This window comes from Pelodiscus sinensis, chromosome 3, assembly GCF_052426305.1.
Source record: "Pelodiscus sinensis isolate ZL-2025 chromosome 3, ASM5242630v1, whole genome shotgun sequence".
Taxonomy (NCBI): Eukaryota; Metazoa; Chordata; order Testudines; family Trionychidae; genus Pelodiscus; species Pelodiscus sinensis.
The window spans coordinates 199,903,385-199,919,823 of NC_143054.1; the positions used below are offsets into that span (position 1 = coordinate 199,903,385).

General features: G+C 74.6%; 2 protein-coding genes across 5 annotated transcripts in view; one reads left to right on the top strand and one right to left on the bottom strand.

Moving 5' to 3' along the window:
* Positions 1-12,512, top strand: part of LOC112544328 (cullin-9-like) — a 43,027-nt gene extending 30,515 nt beyond the window's left edge. For 2 of the 3 annotated variants that reach the window (XM_089777575.1, XM_089777576.1), the window contains exons 18-31: positions 343-438; positions 544-719; positions 1,790-1,923; positions 1,995-2,180; positions 3,229-3,344; positions 6,200-6,382; positions 7,623-7,780; positions 8,327-8,540; positions 9,003-9,171; positions 10,229-10,377; positions 10,811-10,928; positions 11,679-11,730; positions 11,851-12,010; positions 12,092-12,512. In XM_089777575.1, coding sequence (XP_089633701.1) covers positions 343-438; positions 544-719; positions 1,790-1,923; positions 1,995-2,180; positions 3,229-3,344; positions 6,200-6,382; positions 7,623-7,780; positions 8,327-8,540; positions 9,003-9,171; positions 10,229-10,377; positions 10,811-10,928; positions 11,679-11,730; positions 11,851-12,010; positions 12,092-12,376 — 2,196 coding nt within the window. In that variant the 3' untranslated portion in view covers positions 12,377-12,512. Of the gene's footprint in view, positions 1-342; positions 439-543; positions 720-1,789; positions 1,924-1,994; positions 2,181-3,228; positions 3,345-6,199; positions 6,383-7,622; positions 7,781-8,326; positions 8,541-9,002; positions 9,172-10,228; positions 10,378-10,810; positions 10,929-11,678; positions 11,731-11,813; positions 12,011-12,091 lie in introns of all 3 variants that reach the window. The other variant, XM_089777577.1, reaches the window with a different exon arrangement.
* Positions 12,513-12,993: 481 nt separating this feature from the next.
* The window catches only part of LOC102460240 (phosphofurin acidic cluster sorting protein 2-like), a 68,238-nt gene continuing 64,792 nt past the window's right edge, over positions 12,994-16,439 (bottom strand). The window contains exons 19-25 of one of the 2 annotated variants that reach the window (XM_089777578.1): positions 16,253-16,285; positions 14,983-15,025; positions 14,864-14,906; positions 14,474-14,606; positions 14,007-14,230; positions 13,764-13,877; positions 12,994-13,660 (exon numbers count right to left, since the gene is read on the bottom strand). In XM_089777578.1, the coding sequence (XP_089633704.1) occupies positions 13,545-13,660; positions 13,764-13,877; positions 14,007-14,230; positions 14,474-14,606; positions 14,864-14,906; positions 14,983-15,025; positions 16,253-16,285 (706 nt within the window). In that variant the 3' untranslated portion in view covers positions 12,994-13,544. The remainder of the gene's footprint in view (positions 13,661-13,763; positions 13,878-14,006; positions 14,231-14,473; positions 14,607-14,863; positions 14,907-14,982; positions 15,026-16,252; positions 16,286-16,439) is intronic. The other variant, XM_089777579.1, reaches the window with a different exon arrangement.

The following is a 16,439-nucleotide window of genomic DNA, read 5'->3' on the forward strand; positions in this document are numbered from 1 at the left end:
GGCCGGGCCGGCTGCCTTGCTCGGTGCACCGGGGGCTGCGCTGCTCGTGGCCGGAGAGCAGAGGGGGCCGAGCTGAGCCCGGAGCTTCCTGCGGGCCCTGGGGCAGTGCTGAGCCGCGGGGGAGGGGCTATGGGGGGGAGACAGGCAGCCCTGCCCGGTCCCAGCAGGAGCAGCACGTCCGTGCGCAGGGCCCCACGTACAGTGACCACCCATGGGGCCCTGCTCCTGCTCCCTGGGCCCTCTCCTGGGGCGGGGCGGGGCGGGGGTGGTGCCGCTGCAGGTGCCGTTGCTCGCGGCCTCGCCCGCCCGTGGCCTGACGCCTGCGGCTCGCGCTGCCCCCAGGTCAACGTGCTGCCCTCGGCCAGCCGGGTGGTGCTGCTGGAGAACCTGACGCGCTTCTGGCCCCTCGTCCAGATCAAGATCAAGCGGTGCCAGCAGGTGGGTGCCGGGGAGCCAGCCGCCCCTCCCCCATCTCTGTGGCCAGCCGGGTGCCCAGTGAGGGGCAGGGCCGGGCGACAGCTGACGGGGGTTGTGCCCCTGCAGGGCGGCATCGACACCCGTGTGCGGGGCATCGAGATCCTGGGGCCCAAGCCGACCTTCTGGCCCATCTTCAAGGAGCAGCTGTGCCGGCGCACGTCCCTCTTCTACAGCACCCGGGCCCACACGTGGTGCCACGAGATCGCCGAGGAGCGCGTGCAGCTGCTGCAGCTCTTCAACAGGTCAGGCCGGGCTGGCCACGACCCCGGTGTGTGCCGGGGCCCCCACTGTGCCGGCCACGTCCCTGTGTCTCTGCCGGGGGCCTCCCCGCACTGGCCACGTCCCTGTGTCTCTGCCAGGGGCCTCCCCGCTGTGCTGGCCACGTCCCTGTGTCTCTGTCGGGGGCCCCCGCTGTGCTGGCCACGTCCCTGTGTCTCTGCCCGGGGCCCCCACTGTGCTGGCTACGTCCCTGTGTCTCTGCCGGGGCCCCCACTGTGCTGGCCACGTCCCTGTCTCTCTGCCGGGGGCCTCCCCACGCTGGCCACGTCCCTGTGTCTCTGCCGGGGGCCTCCCCGCGCTGGCCACGTCCCTGTGTCTCTGCCGGGGGCCTCCCCGCGCTGGCCACGTCCCTGTGTCTCTGCCGGGGGCCTCCCCGCGCTGGCCACGTCCCTGTGTCTCTGCCCGGGGCCTCCCCGCGCTGGCCACGTCCCTGTGTCTCTGCCCGGGGCCTCCCCGCGCTGGCCACGTCCCTGTGTCTCTGCCGGGGCCCCCGCTGTGCCGGCCACGTCCCTGTGTCTGTGCCGGGGCCCCCGCTGTGCCGGCCACGTCCCTGTGTCTCTGCCGGGGCCCCCGCTGTGCCGGCCACGTCCCTGTGTCTCTGCCGGGGCCCCCGCTGTGCCGGCCACGTCCCTGTGTCTCTGCCGGGGCCCCCGCTGTGCTGGCCACGTCCCTGTGTCTCTGCCGGGGGCCCCGCTGTGCTGGCCACGTCCCTGTGTCTCTGCCGGGGCCCCCGCTGTGCTGGCCACGTCCCTGTGTCTCTGCCGGGGGCCCCCCCGCGCTGGCCACGTCCCTGTGTCTCTGCCGGGGGCCCCCCCGCGCTGGCCACGTCCCTGTGTCTCTGCCGGGGCCCCCGCTGTGCTGGCCACGTCCCTGTGTCTCTGCCGGGGGCCTCCCCGCTGTGCTGGCCACGTCCCTGTGTCTCTGCCGGGGGCCTCCCCGCGCTGGCCACGTCCCTGTGTCTCTGCCGGGGGCCCCACCGCGCTGGCCCGTCCCGGGGCCTGGCAGTGACCGCGCGGGCGTCCGGCTGTTGCAGGCTGAACTGCGCCCTGCGGCACGAGCAGGAGTTTGCCGATCGCTTCCTTCCGGACGAGGAGGCGGCCCAGGCGCTGGGCAGGACCTGCTGGGAGGCCCTGATCTCTCCCTTGGTGCAGAGCGTCACCAGCCCAGGTACCGGCTCCCCCGCCCCCCCTCACCCCGCTCCCGCCCCTCCCCCGGCTCACCCCCCTCTGGCCTTGCAGACCCCAGCGGCGTCAGCCCCCTGGCCTGGCTGCTGAGCGAGTATCTGGAGAACCTGGAGACGGGCCGACGCACCAAGAGCCGCGCCACCATCTTCAACTCCCGCGTCCGGCGCCTCAGCCGCCTGCTGGTGCACGTGGAACCCGGCAGCCCGGAGCCCGAGGAGCTGAGAGCCCCCAGCAGAGCCAGTAAGGCCCCTCCCCCAGGGCCAGGGGCAGGCGTGGGCTCTGTGGGGTGGGGGGCCCGGTGACTTAGGGCCCTTCGGGGCGGGGGAGGGAGGCCCTGCGGGGTGGTGGCCCTGTGGGTAAGGACCCTTAGGGGTGGGGGCGGGGGTGGGAGGCCCTGGGGGTAAGGACCCTTCGTGTCAGGTCCCGGGGCGGGGGGGGCCCTGTGGGTAAGGACCCTTCGGAGCATGTCCTGGGGTGGGGTTGGGGGGTCTCTGCGGGGGGGGGGAGGCCCTGTGGGTAAGGACCCTTCGGGGTGGGGGCGGGGGTGGGAGGCCCTGGGGGTAAGGACCCTTCGTGTCAGGTCCCGGGGCGGGGGGGGCCCTGTGGGTAAGGACCCTTCGGAGCATGTCCTGGGGTGGGGTTGGGGGGTCTCTGGGGGGGGGGGAGGCCCTGTGGGTAAGGACCCTTCGGGGTGGGTCCCTGGGCGTGGCGGGGGCCCTGTGGGTAAGGACCCTTCAGGGCAGATCCTGGGGCGGGGGAGGAGGGCCCTGTGGGTAAGGACCCTTCGGGGCGGGTCCCGGGGTGGGGGCGGGGGTGGGAGGCCCTGGGGGTAAGGACCCTTCGGGGCGGGTCCCGGGGTAGGGGGGGTCCTGGGGGTAAGGACCCTTCGGGCTGCCGCTAGCCCGTCGGATGCCAGGCCGGGCCATGGTGCTGCCGATTGGCGGGTGCAGGTGGGTGCCAGGCTCGGCGGGGCTGGGCGCAGGCCGTGGCCGGGCGCAGTGGGGGGGGCTCTCGGGCGGGGGGGCCGTGGGGCGCAGTGGGGGCGGGGCCGTCGGCAGAGGCGGCAGCCGCCTTGCTGCAAAGACCAGCCCTGCTGTGGGGCGGGTCCTGGCTGCTCCGGGCCGGGGGTGGGGTGGGGCTGGCTGGCTCCAATGCGCCGCGCTGGGCTGGGGGGGGCACCGGCCGATGGCCGAGGAGCGGCCCTGCCCCCGGGGGCGCCCCACCCCGGCGTGGGGTCGGCCCTGCCCCCGTCCTGCCCCAGCGCCACTCACGCTCCCTCTGCCGGCAGACGGGAAGAACGGGAAGAGCCAGGAGACGAGCGCCGGGGCCGCCAGGGGCTCGGGGAAGAAGCCCAGCAGCATGGCGGGGATCACGCAGTGCTGGAGGGGTGTCGTGCAGCAGCAGGTGCGGGGGGAGGGGAGAGATGGGGGGCTCTTGCAGTAGCGGGTGGGGGGTGATGGGGCGTTGGATGGGGAGTTATGGGGGGCTCTTGCAGCAGCGGGTGGGGGGTGATGGGTGCGTTGGATGGGGAGTTATGGGGGGCTCTTGCAGTAGCGGGTGGGGGGTGATGGGTGCGTTGGATGGGGAGTTATGGGGGGCTCTTGCAGTAGCGGGTTGGGGTGATGGGGGTGTTGGATGGGGAGTTATGGGGGGCTCTTGCAGTAGCGGGTGGGGGTGACGGGGCGTTGGATGGGGAGTTATGGGGGGCTCTTGCAGTAGCGGGTTGGGGTGATGGGGGTGTTGGATGGGGAGTTATGGGGGGCTCTTGCAGCAGCGGGTGGGGGTGACGGGGCGTTGGATGGGGAGTTATGGGGGCTCTTGCAGCAGCGGGTGGGGGGTGATGGGGGCGTTGGATGGGGAGTTATGGGGGGCTCTTGCAGCAGCGGGTGGGGGTGATGGGGGCGTTGGATGGGGAGTTATGGGGGGCTCTTGCAGCAGCGGGTGGGGGGTGATGGGGGCGTTGGATGGGGAGTTATGGGGGGCTCTTGCAGTAGCGGGTGGGGGTGATGGGGGCGTTGGATGGGGAGTTATGGGGGGCTCTTGCAGTAGCGGGTGGGGGTGATGGGGGCGTTGGATGGGGAGTTATGGGGGGCTCTTGCAGCAGCGGGTGGGGGGTGATGGAGCGTTGGATGGGGAGTTATGGGGGGCTCTTGCAGTAGCGGGTGGGGGTGATGGGGGCGTTGGATGGGGAGTTATGAGGGGCTCTTGCAGTAGCGGGTGGGGGTGATGGGGCGGTGGATGGGGAGTTATGGGGGGGCTCTTGCAGCAGCGGGTGGGGGGTGATGGGGCGTTGGATGGGGAGTTATGGGGGGGCTCTTGCAGCAGCGGGTGGGGGGTGATGGATGGGGATAAGGGGGGGCGTTGTGCAGCTCTGGGTGTGTTTGTGCCTGTGGGTCTCTGCTGCCGGTCCCCGCTCCCTGTGCTCCACGGGGGTAGCAGGGCCCAGCCCCTCGGCCTCCTGCCCCAAGCCACGAAGCCCAGGGGTGTTTGTTGGGGGGTCCCCTCCCCCCTGTGGCCCCCTGGGCCTCTCCCTCCCCGGCTTGGTCTGGAACCCCCATGCTCACCAGGGCGCTCCCCGAACCTGGGCCCCTCCCTCAGGGCGCCCCGCCCCGTTCCCCTGGGCCCCTCCCTCAGGGCGCCTCGCCCCGTTCCCCTGGGCCCCCCCCTCAGGGCGCCCCGCCCCGTTCCCCTGGGCCCCCTCCCTCAGGGCGCCCCGCCCCGTTCTCCTGGGCCCCCTCCCTCAGGGCGCCCCGCCCCGTTCCCCTGGGCCCCCCCCCTCAGGGCGCCCCGTTCCCCTGGGCCCCCCCCTCAGGGCGCCCCGCCCCGTTCCCCTGGGCCCCCCCCCCTCAGGGCGCCCCGCCCCGTTCCCCTGGGCCCCCCCCCTCAGGGCGCCCCGCCCCGTTCCCCTGGGCCCCCCCCCCCCTCAGGGCGCCCCGCCCCGTTCCCCTGGGCCCCCCCCCCCCTCAGGGCGCCCCGCCCCGTTCCCCTGGGCCCCCCCCCCCCCTCAGGGCGCCCCGCCCCGTTCCCCTGGGCCCCCCCCCTCAGGGCGCCCCGCCCCGTTCCCCTGGGCCCCCCCCCTCAGGGCGCCCCGCCCCGTTCCCCTGGGCCCCCCCCCCTCAGGGCGCCCCGCCCCGTTCCCCTGGGCCCCCCCCCCTCAGGGCGCCCCGCCCCGTTCCCCTGGGCCCCCCCCCCTCAGGGCGCCCCGCCCCGTTCCCCTGGGCCCCCCCCCCTCAGGGCGCCCCGTTCCCCTGGGCCCCCCCCCTCAGGGCGCCCCGCCCCGTTCTCCTGGGCCCCCCCCTCAGGGCGCCCCGCCCCGTTCCCCTGGGCCCCCCCCCTCAGGGCGCCCCGCCCCGTTCCCCTGGGCCCCCCCTCAGGGCGCCCCGCCCCGTTCCCCTGGGCCCCCCCCCTCAGGGCGCCCCGCCCCGTTCCCCTGGGCCCCCCCCCCTCAGGGCGCCCCGCCCCGTTCCCCTGGGCCCCCCCCCCTCAGGGCGCCCCGCCCCGTTCCCCTGGGCCCCCCCCCTCAGGGCGCCCCGCCCCGTTCCCCTGGGCCCCCCCCCCTCAGGGCGCCCCGTTCCCCTGGGCCCCCCCCCCTCAGGGCGCCCCGCCCCGTTCTCCTGGGCCCCCCCTCAGGGCGCCCCGCCCCGTTCCCCTGGGCCCCCCCCTCAGGGCGCCCCGCCCCGTTCCCCTGGGCCCCCCCCTCAGGGCGCCCCGCCCCGTTCCCCTGGGCCCCCCCCTCAGGGCGCCCCGCCCCGTTCCCCTGGGCCCCCCCCCCTCAGGGCGCCCCGCCCCGTTCCCCTGGGCCCCCCCCCCTCAGGGCGCCCCGTTCCCCTGGGCCCCCCCCTCAGGGCGCCCCGCCCCGTTCTCCTGGGCCCCCCCCTCAGGGCGCCCCGCCCCGTTCCCCTGGGCCCCCCCCCTCAGGGCGCCCCGCCCCGTTCCCCTGGGCCCCCCCCCTCAGGGCGCCCCGCCCCGTTCCCCTGGGCCCCCCCCCTCAGGGCGCCCCGCCCCGTTCCCCTGGGCCCCCCCCCCTCAGGGCGCCCCGCCCCGTTCCCCTGGGCCCCCCCCCCTCAGGGCGCCCCGCCCCGTTCCCCTGGGCCCCCCCCCTCAGGGCGCCCCGCCCCGTTCCCCTGGGCCCCCCCCCCTCAGGGCGCCCCGTTCCCCTGGGCCCCCCCCCTCAGGGCGCCCCGCCCCGTTCTCCTGGGCCCCCCCTCAGGGCGCCCCGTTCCCCTGGCCCCGGGTCACGGTGCTGCCTCCCCGCGCAGGTGAAGCGGTTCCTGGAGGCGGCGTGGCAGGGGCCGGACTTCGTGGAGCGGTACTGCCGCCTGTACCGGGGCCTGCGCCGCGCCACGGAGGAGCTCTTCGGGCAGCAGGCGGCCTTCGCGCTGGCCCTGCGCCAGGGCTTCTCCGGCGGCCTGCTGCAGCTCTCCTTCCTGACGGCCGTGCACGTGAGCGGGGGCTCGGCGCGGGGGGGGGGGGCTGGGAAGGGGCGTGGTCTTGCGGAAGGGGTGTGGCTTTGGGCAGAAGGGGCGTGGCTTTGGGCAGAAGGGGCGTGGCTTTGGGCGGAAGGGGTGTGGTCTTGCGGAAGGGGTGTGGCTTTGGGCGGAAGGGGCGTGGTCTTGCGGAAGGGGTGTGGCTTTGGGCGGAAGGGGTGTGGCTTTGGGCGGAAGGGGTGGGGCTTTGGGCGGAAGGGGTGGGGCTTCGGCTGCCTTCCCCAATTGTGCCTTCTCCCATCCCCCCGCCGTGCCCGACCCCTCCGCTCGGCAGCGCCCAGTCGGCTCTGCCCAGGCTCCTGGCTGCCCTGTAGGAGTCTGAGGGTCCCAGCTGTGTGTGTGGGGGGGGGGTTCTGCCAGTGAACCCCTGGCTGCATCAGGGCCTTGAGCCTGCTCCTGGCCCCCCAGTCCTGGCCCCCTGCCCCCCTGCCCTGGCGCACACACCCCGGGCCCTCCACGGAGCCCCAACCCCCTACTGCCCATGCACACAGCCCCCCGACTCCCCACAGAGCCCCCACGCCCGGGCACACAGTCCCCCGACTCCCCACAGAGCCCCCACGCCCGGGCACACAGCCCCCCCAGGCCCCACGGAGACCCCCATGCCCGGGCACACAGTCCTCTGACTCCCCACAGAGCCCCCACGCCCGGGCACACAGCCCCCCCAGGGCCCACGGAGACCCCCATGCCCGGGCACACAGCCCCCTGACTCTCCACAGAGACCCCACGCCTGGGCACACAGCCCCCCGACTCCCCACAGAGCCCCCACGCCCGGGCACACAGCCTCCCCAGACGTCATGGAGACCCCCACTGCCTGGGCACATAGCCCCTTGGCCCCCCACGGCTCCCTCTCCTTTGTCCTGCTTCCAGGGCCCAAGGTATCATCTGCTGTCACCTGGTCCTCAGGCCGAGCGTACTTCCCCAGCGAGTCGTGCCCGGCCTCCCCTCCTTGTCCAGATAGTGCTGCAGTGCCCAGGGAAACTGAGGCACGCGCACACACACACACACACACACACAGCGTTCCCATGGAACAGCACAGGACAGTAGACTCACACAACACAACAAAGCAAGCACAGTGAATAGTCCCCACTTCGTCCCACCCCCGCTCCCAGGGAGTGACCCTTCCCCCGGGCCCCCGCCCTCTCCGTCCGCGTGTCCCCCGGGCCCCGAGCCGCCTGGCAGCTGGCGCTCTCCCCAGGTGAGTGAGCAGTTCGCGCGCTACGTCGACCAGCGCATCCAGGAGAGCCAGACGGACGCGGGCAACGTGGAGTCGCTGCACCGGCTGCAGCAGAGCCTGGAGCCCCTCCTCTTCCTCTCGGGCCTGGAGCTCGCCAGCACCTTCGAGCACTTCTACCGGTGAGGGGGGGCCGGGGCTCCCCACAGCCCAGCCGGCCCAGGCCTGGCTGCCAGGGGCTGGGCAGGGCCCGCGGGGGCGTCTCCCGGAGGCTGCGCCTGCTGCCCTGCCAGGGCCGGGTTGCCAGGTGTCGAGTTGACCGACAGGCCCCCGGGGTTCTGGCCGGGACGTTCGGATTTTCCCCGGCCAGGAGGTGAAAATCCCGGGTGCCTCCTGGGTGCGCGGGGAGCTGTGCGGCCCGGCGCAGGGCGGCAGGGTGGCGGGCGGCCGCCGCAGCCTGGTGGGGCCAGAGAGCCTCCCAAGTCTGTCTTAAAGGGGCCACGCCGGGGGGTTTGTTTTTTGCTCGGCTCTCGGGTCCTTTTTGTTTTCTCAACAACTTTGGTTCCCCCGTTTTGTTCTGAACAGAATTTTCTCCGCGGTGGTTTCCGGTGGGGAGCAGGGTGCTGGGTGTTTGGATTCAATCATCTGGCAGCCCTGCCTGGCCCCGGATGCAGGCGGGGGCAGGGAGGGGCTGAGGGCGCGGGGGGCTGACCCAGCTGCCGTTGCAGGTATTACCTGGGCGACCGGCTCCTGGCCCAGGGCAGCGTGTGGCTGGAACGGGCCGTCGTGGAGCAGCTCGGGCTCTGCTTCCCCAACCGCTTCCCCCAGCAGATGCTCAAGAGCCTGAGCGAGTCGGAGGAGCTGCAGCAGCAATTCCACCTCTTCCAGCTGCAGCAGCTCGACCAGCACCTGCTGGAGCTGGACGCCGGCCAGGAGGACGCGGTGAGGCCTGGGCGGGGCTGGGGGTGCCCCTCCCTTCCCGGGGGGCTGGGGACGCGGCGGGGCTGGGGGTCCCCTCTCCCTTCCCGGGGGGGGGCTAGGGACGCGGCGGGGCTGGGGGTCCCCTCCCTTCCTGGGGGGGCTGGGGACGCGGCGGGGCTGGGGGTGCCCCTCCCTTCCCGGGGGGGGGCTGGGGACGCGGCGGGGCTGGGGGTCCCCTCTCCCTTCCCGGGGGGGGAGCTGGGGACGCGGCGGGGCTGGGGGTGCTCCTCCCTTCCCGGGGGGGGAGCTGGGGACGCGGCGGGGCTGGGGGTGCCCCTCCCTTCCCGGGGGGGGGGCTGGGGACGCGGCGGGGCTGGGGGTCCCCTCTCCCTTCCCGGGGGGGGGGCTGGGGGTCCCCTCTCCCTTCCCGGGGTGCCCAGAGGAGCTGGGGGAGCTGAGCGCGGCGCCCTGCTGCGTCCCCAGGCGATGGAGGAGCCGGCGGCGCTGGAGGAGGAGCCGGAGGTGAAGGTGCTGGCCCTGTCCCCGCGCTGCTGGACCATCTCCCCGCTCTGCTACCTGGAGGAGCCCGGCCGGTGTTTCCCGCAGCCCCTCTGCTCCTATTTGGCGCGGTTCGCCGACTTCTACACCAAGAGTGAGTCCGGGCGCGGGGCTCTGGGGTCGGGGTGCAGCGAGGTCTGGGGGGAGGGGCTCTGGGGTCGGGGTGCAGCAGGGTCTGGGGGGAGGGGCTCTGGGGTCGGGGTGCAGCGAGGTCTGGGGGGTGGGGCTCTGGGGTCGGGGTGCAGCGGGGTCTGGGGGGTGGGGCTCTGGGGTCGGGGTGCAGCGGGGTCTGGGGGGAGGGGTTCTGGGGTCGGGGTGCAGCGAGGTCTGGGGGGAGGGGTTCTGGGGTCGGGATGCAGCGAGGTCTGGGGGGTGGGGCTCTGGGGTCGGGATGCAGCGAGGTCTGGGGGGTGGGGCTCTGGGGTCGGGGTGCAGCGGGGTCTGGGGGGAGGGGCTCTGGGGTCGGGGTGCAGCAGGGTCTGGGGGGTGGGGCTCTGGGGTCGAGGTGCAGCAGGGTCTGGGGGGAGGGGCTCTGGGGTCGGGGTACAGTGAGTGCTGGGGCTTGGGGTGGGACTCTAGGGTCAGGGTGTGCTGAGGGGTGGGGCTGGGGGCGGGGTTCTAGGGGCAGGGTGCTGAGGGGGCGGGGCAGGGGGCTGGGCTCTAGGGGCAGGGTGCTGAGGGGGCGGGGCTTGGGGCAGGGTGCTGAGGGGGTGGGGTCAGACTCCTCAGCGAAGGGCTGGGAGCCCGTGGGGCTGGGGGCTCTGGGGTCGGGGTACAGCGAGTGCTGGGGCTTGGGGTGGGACTCTAGGGTCAGGGTGCTGAGGGGGCGGAGTTCTAGGGTCAGGATGCTGAGGGGGCGGGGCTTGGGGTCGGGGTGCAGCGAGGGGCAGGGCTCTGGGGTCAGGGTGTTGAGGGGCTGGGGGTGGGCTCTACGATCAGGGTGCAGCGAGGGCTGGGGGTGGGAGGGGTTCTAGGGTCAGGGTGCTGAGGGGGCGGGGCTTGGGGCAGGGTGCCGAGGGGGCGGGGCTTGGGGCAGGGTGCTGAGGGGGCGGGGTCAGACTCCCCAGCGAAGGGCTGGGAGCGGCAGCGGCGCTGGAGCTGGGGGTCCGTGGGGCCGGGGGCTCTGCTGGGACCGGCCGTGTCTCTTGCAGGTCAGAGCTGGCCGGGCCTGGAGCACTCGAAGCCGCGGCGCCTGCAGTGGACGTGGCTGGGCCACGCGGAGCTCCGGTTTGCAGGGGGCACCGCCCTGCACGTCTCCACCCTGCAGATGTACATCCTGCTGCACTTCAACAGCGCCCAGGTGGGGCCCGGCCCCCCCTGTCCTGTGCGGAGCCTCCCCCGGCTCGGGGCCCGGCCCCCCCTGTCCTGTGCGGAGCCTCCCCCGGCTCGGGGCCCGGCCCCCCCGTCCTGTGCGGAGCCTCCCCCGGCTCGGGGCCCGGCCCCCCCTGTCCTGTGCGGAGCCTCCCCCGGCTCGGGGCCCGGCCCCCCCTGTCCTGTGCGGAGCCTCCCCCGGCTCGGGGCCTGGCCCCTCCTGTCCTTCCAGCCACAATGTGTTCCTCTCCGCCCCCCGTCCCAGCTCCCGTGTCCCCGTGTGGCTCCGGCCGGGGGGGGCCGTTCTCTCTCCTCTCGCCCCCGTCCAGCACCGCAGCCCCGAACCCTCCTCCCACCCTGGCCCCTCTGCCGGCCTCCTGCCCCTGCTTCTCCACATCCTGTCTCCTTTGGTTGCTCGGCAGGAAGTGGCCGTGGAGTCACTGGCCCAGACCACGGGGCTGTCTCCCGCCCTGCTGAGCCAGGCGCTGAAACCGCTGACGGGAGAGGCCGGGATCCTGACCCAGAGCCTGCCAGAGGGGGGTGCGTATGGGGAGAGCGGGGGGGGGCCGGGTTAGAAGAGGGGGCTGGGCCTGGGGGGAGGGTGGCCAGGCTGGTCCCAGAGAGGGCTCATGAGGCTGGGCTCTGAGCCGGGAGGGGGGCTGGGCCTGGATGGGCGGGTGGGGATGAGGGGGGGGACTGGTCCCCAAGCAGGGTGGCAGGGGTGTGCTGTGGGGGGCTGACCCTGGGGGGCGTGTGGGGATATGGGGGGGAGGGGCTGGCCCTGGAGGGGCGTGTGGGGATATGGAGGGGGGGTCCCCGAGCAGGGTGGCAGGGGTGTGCTGTGGGGGGCTGGCCCTGGGGGGTGAGCGGGGGATGCGGGGGGGCTGGCCAGCCCTGGGGGGGCGTGTGGGATACGGGGGGGCTGGTTTTCGAGCAGGGCCGGTCCCGGGCCCCGCTGAGCGCCGCCTGCCGGTCCCAGGGCTGCTGCGGCTGGACGAGGCGGCCCTGGCCCGGGCGGGGGGGCAGGCCCTGGGGGGGGGCGGCGGGGATATGGGGGGGGAGGGGCCGGTCCTGGGGGGGCGTGTGGGATACGGGGGGCCTGGTTTTCGAGCAGGGCCGGCCCCGGGCCCCGCTGAGCGCCGCCTGCCGGTCCCAGGGCTGCTGCGGCTGGACGAGGCGGCCCTGGCCCGGGCGGGGAGGCGGCCCTGGGGGGGCGTGTGGGATACGGGGGGGCTGGTTTTCGAGCAGGGCCGGTCCCGGGCCCCGCTGAGTGCCGCCTGCCGGTCCCAGGGCTGCTGCGGCTGGACGAGGCGGCCCTGGCCCGGGCGGGGGGGCGGGCCCTGGGGGGGCGGGGGGGATACGGGGGGGCTGGTTTTCGAGCAGGGCCGGTCCCGGGCCCCGCTGAGTGCCGCCTGCCGGTCCCAGGGCTGCTGCGGCTGGACGAGGCGGCCCTGGCCCGGGCGGGGGGGCGGGCCCTGCGCCTGCTGCCCCCGCAGACCTACCTGGCCGTGGAGGCGGCCGAGGGCGGCGCGCTGGAGCGCAAGAGGAACGTGCTTTGCTGCCTCATCGTGCGGCTGCTGAAGGGGGAGAAGGAGCTGCACATTGACAACCTGGTGTTCAGGGTACGGCCCGGCGGGGGCGGGGCAGGGGCGGGGCCTGCTGGGCGCCCGGCCACGCCCGCTAACGCTGCCTCTGCCCGACAGGTGATTGACGCCTGTCAGAAATGGGAGTCCGGCTCCGCCCCCAAGTTCCTCAGCTTCTGCTGCAGCAGCACGGACGTGCTCTCCTGCGTCCTGCACCTGCTGAGCCAGGGCTACCTGCGGCGGCAGGAGGCCAACCCGCAGCTGCTGGAGTACGTCTCCACGGAGCCCCTGCCCGCCCCGCCGCCCCCCCAGCCGCCCCCCGTCGCCTTCCAGACTGTGCAGATCAAGACGGCGCCCAGCGCGGCCTGCGCCGAGCACAGACAGGCCTTCTCCACCTTCAGGTAGAAGGGGGCAGGGCCGGGGGCCTGGACGCTGCCCGCTGGGGCAACGCGCCGCACCTCAGCCCAGCCCACGTGCCAAACACTGCCACGGCCTCGGCGCTTGACTTTAATAAAGCAGCACAACTGTGCCCCCTTCGCTGTGCTGGCCTGGGCCAGCAGCCTTGGGCCCCCCAGCCATTTCATTCTCGGGCAAGGCCCCAGGCTCCCCGTGGGCTGGCCACGGCTGCGGGCAGCAGCTCCCGGCTGGCTTCAAGGAGCAGGCAGGCCTGGGCTGTAGCGGTGTCCCAGGAGCAGTCAGCACGCCTGCAGCAAGCAGCCATGCAACACTGCCCCACTTGCATGGGTACAGCAGCTGGCTGCACACCCGGCCCTGCCCCGCGCAGTGGCCACGCCCCCAGGAAGCAGCCGGCCAGCACTGCCCGGCACAGTGGCCACGCCCCCAGGAAGCAGCCGCCGCGCAGTGGCCACGCCCCCAGGAAGCAGCCGGCTGGCCCTGCCCCGCGCAGTGGCCATGCCCCCGGCACTGCCCGGCACAGTGGCCACGCCCCCAGAAAGCAGGCGCCCGGCACTGCCCGGCACAGTGGCCACGCCCCCAGAAAGCAGGCGCCCGGCACTGCCCGGCACAGTGGTACCAGCGTTAATTTATTAAAAGGAATCCAGAGAAGCAACCATACAATAAGTTTAACAAAAATAGAATCTTGTAAAAAAACGGAGCAAGCGGCCTTGTGCTGCCCGGCTTGGGGGCGCAGGGAGGGGCGGGTTTGGGGGCTGGCTGGGCACGGAGCCTGGCTGGCAGAAGGGAAAGATGGGCCCAGCCGTGGGCGGCCACGTGACACCTGGGAGTCCCCCCAGCAGGGCTGCAACTTGACCTGCCTCCCTGGGCTGAGGGGAGGAGGCACCACTGGGCCAGCCCAACCTGCTGCCCCATGGGGCCCAGCCCACCCCAGGTGTCTCCCAGCTCAGCCCCAGGCCCATGGACTCAGCGGTTCTGTACCCCCCCAAGGCCACGGGGGGCAGGCCCTTGTCTAGGGTGCAGCTGGGAGGGAGCCTGCAGCACCAGTGAGACCAGCACCCAGGGCAGGGCCCAGTCCCCCTCCCCCCACTGAAGGGAGCTGGCTTGGGGGGCCGGCTGCACCCCCAGGCAGCGCCGCCCTCAGCAGCGTCCCGGCCGCTCACAGGCCCTTGGAGTAGCCGAAGATGCCCACGGGCAGATGCTTGACGTGGGTGGGCCACTGCGCCGCCAGCTGGAAGAACTTGACGTCGTTCCACTCCACGCCGTCGATGGACACTGGGGGCAGAGAGCAGGGCTGGAGCGGGGCGGCCTGGGGGTGCAGCAGAGCCAGAGAGGGGCACGCGGGGGTGGGGGGGGCGCAGGGGGGCGGGCACCCTACCTCGCAGCATGGTGTTCTGGTGCTTGGCGGTGCAGATGAGGCGCGAGATCCCCTCGATGACTTGGCTCTTGGGCTCCAGGTCCCTCTCCTTGGGTTTCTTGCTCAGGAACATGACTGGGGGGAGAGAGGCTGCTAGAGCCGGCCCTGCTGGGGGCCCTGCCCGGGGCCGGGGGCCCGCCCTACTGGGGGCCCTGCCTGGGGCCCGGAGCCGGCCCTGCTGGGGGCCCTGCCCGCCCGTCCTACCTTTCTTGTTCTTCTCCTTGGTGACCACGGTCATGGCCATGGTGCTGGGGGGCAGAGGCTCCCCGGGGCCGGGCACGCGGCTGACCTGCAGGGACCGGAAGTTGCTCTTCAGCGTGTTCTTCAAGCCCGTCTCCCGCTTGTCCCCGTCCTTCCTCTTCTCCAGCCCCTGCGCCGTCCAGTAGTCGACCTGCAGGCCCATCACCTCTGCGCCGGGACTCAGGGACCTGGGGAGGGACAGGCCCATGGCAGCCGGCCAGGCTGGGCTCCCGCGCGGCCCACAGGCCCTGCACTCGGCTGGCAGGGAGCCCCTGCCCGTCACTGGCCCATGTGGGTGGCATCTTCTACCTCCCCCTCCCTGTGGGGCCAGGCCAGGGCCCTTCAGGTGCAGGAGGAGGGGCTGGCTCCCACCCCCAGCCCTGTGCCTGGCCCTGGCCCCGCACCCTGCTCCAGCGCCCACCGAGCCTCACCCAGTCCCGGAGAGGCTGCTGCTGACGGACGGGGAGGGCGGCGGGGTGCCCAGCGCCTCCTTGCAGTGGGGCGCCCCCGGGGCGGCTGGCGGGGCCGAGCTCAGCAGGGAGCCGGTGGCATCGTCCGAGTCCACTGGGGAGAGGGAAAGGCGGGGCCGAGTCAGGGGTCTGGGCCGCGGCAAGACTGGCGCTTCCAGCCTAGGGCCCCCCAGCCCCGCAGCGGGGGGCGTTCCTGGGGCAAGAGCCAGGCCAGCATTCTGAGCAGCGCCGGGGGCCAGAAGCCGCCGCAGGGCTCGAGGCTGGGGGGGGGGAGGGGGGATCCTGGATAGGGTGTAGGGGGGGACGGGGAGCACGTGCCCACCCCCCTCCCTGGGCTGCAGGGCGGCTCACCGGAGGCGCTGAAGGACTGCTCCAGGACCCCCACCTTCACCACCTGCGGACAGAGACATGAGACAGGCCTGGCCCACGCCCCGGCCAGGCGCCCGCCGGGCACAGCCCCCCCCACTCACCCCAACGAAGGGCACAAACTTCTGGCAGGAGTCGTCGTCTGGGCTGCGGGGGGAGGAGAGGGCGGTCAGAGAGCAGCCCTGGGGCGTGGGCACCGGCTGCCACCCAGGATTGTGCAGGGCAGTGCCCGCCCTGCCAGGCAGCCCCCCAGCCCCCACGGCCCTCGCCCCGCCAGGCAGCCCCCCACGGCCCTCGCCCCGCCAGGCAGCCCCCCAGCCCCCACGGCCCTTGCCCCGCCAGGCAGCCCCCCACGGCCCTCGCCCCGCCAGGCAGCCCCCCACGGCCCTCGCCCCGCCAGGCAGCCCCCCAGCCCCCACGGCCCTTGCCCCGCCAGGCAGCCCCCCACGGCCCTCGCCCCGCCAGGCAGCCCCCCACGGCCCTCGCCCCGCCAGGCAGCCCCCCAGTCCCCACGGCCCTCGCCCCGCCAGGCAGCCCCCCACGGCCCTCGCCCCGCCAGGCAGCCCCCACGGCCCTCGCCCCGCCAGGCAGCCCCCCAGCCCCCACGGCCCTCGCCCCGCCAGGCAGCCCCCCACGGCCCTCGCCCCGCCAGGCAGCCCCCCCACGGCCCTCGCCCCGCCAGGCAGCCCCCCAGCCCCCACGGCCCTCGCCCCGCCAGGCAGCCCCCCAGCCCCCACGGCCCTCGCCCCGCCAGGCAGCCCCCCACGGCCCTCGCCCCGCCAGGCAGCCCCCCAGCCCCCACGGCCCTCGCCCCGCCAGGCAGCCCCCCAGCCCCCACGGCCCTCGCCCCGCCAGGCAGCCCCCCACGGCCCTCGCCCCACCAGGCAGCCCCCCACGGCCCTCGCCCCGCCAGGCAGCCCCCCGGCCCCCACGGCACTCGCCCCACCAGGCAGCACCCTGCCTCTCCCACCAGAGTTGCTTCCCCCATGGGGCAGCGCCCAACCCCCTCCTGCGTTACTTGGCCCATTTGCCCAGCTGTACAGCCCCCCCCCCCCACGTCGCTGGCTCCACAGGGCAGCCGCCCAGCAGTGCCCATTAACCCCCGTCCGAGTCACACGCCCGGCCCTCCCGTGTCACTGGCCACGGAGCAGAGCTGGGGGGTGGCAGCCTCTGCCCCTCGGGCCGGCCTGGCACCTGCATGCCCCACACCCGCCCAGCGCTGCAGCACAGGCACGGCGGGGGAGCGACAGACGGGGGCGGGGCGGGGGGCTCGCATGCAGGGCAGGGGGCAGGGAGCCGGGGCAGCCGAGGGGCGGGCAGGGCACAGACGGGACGGGACACGAGGAGGCGCCAGCGCACACGACAGGCCAGTACCTGATGTAAAAATCAAAATAGAGGCTTCTCTTCCTGGGACGCCGCAGAGCGAGAGAAGGCAGAGGTGAGGGGGCGGCTGCCACACGCCCTGCAGCCCCTCGGGCCCGGAGCCAGCCCCCTGATGCGCCGGGGCCCATAGCTAAGACCGGACTGGGAGCCGCCCAGGGACTGGCACTGGCCACAGGCA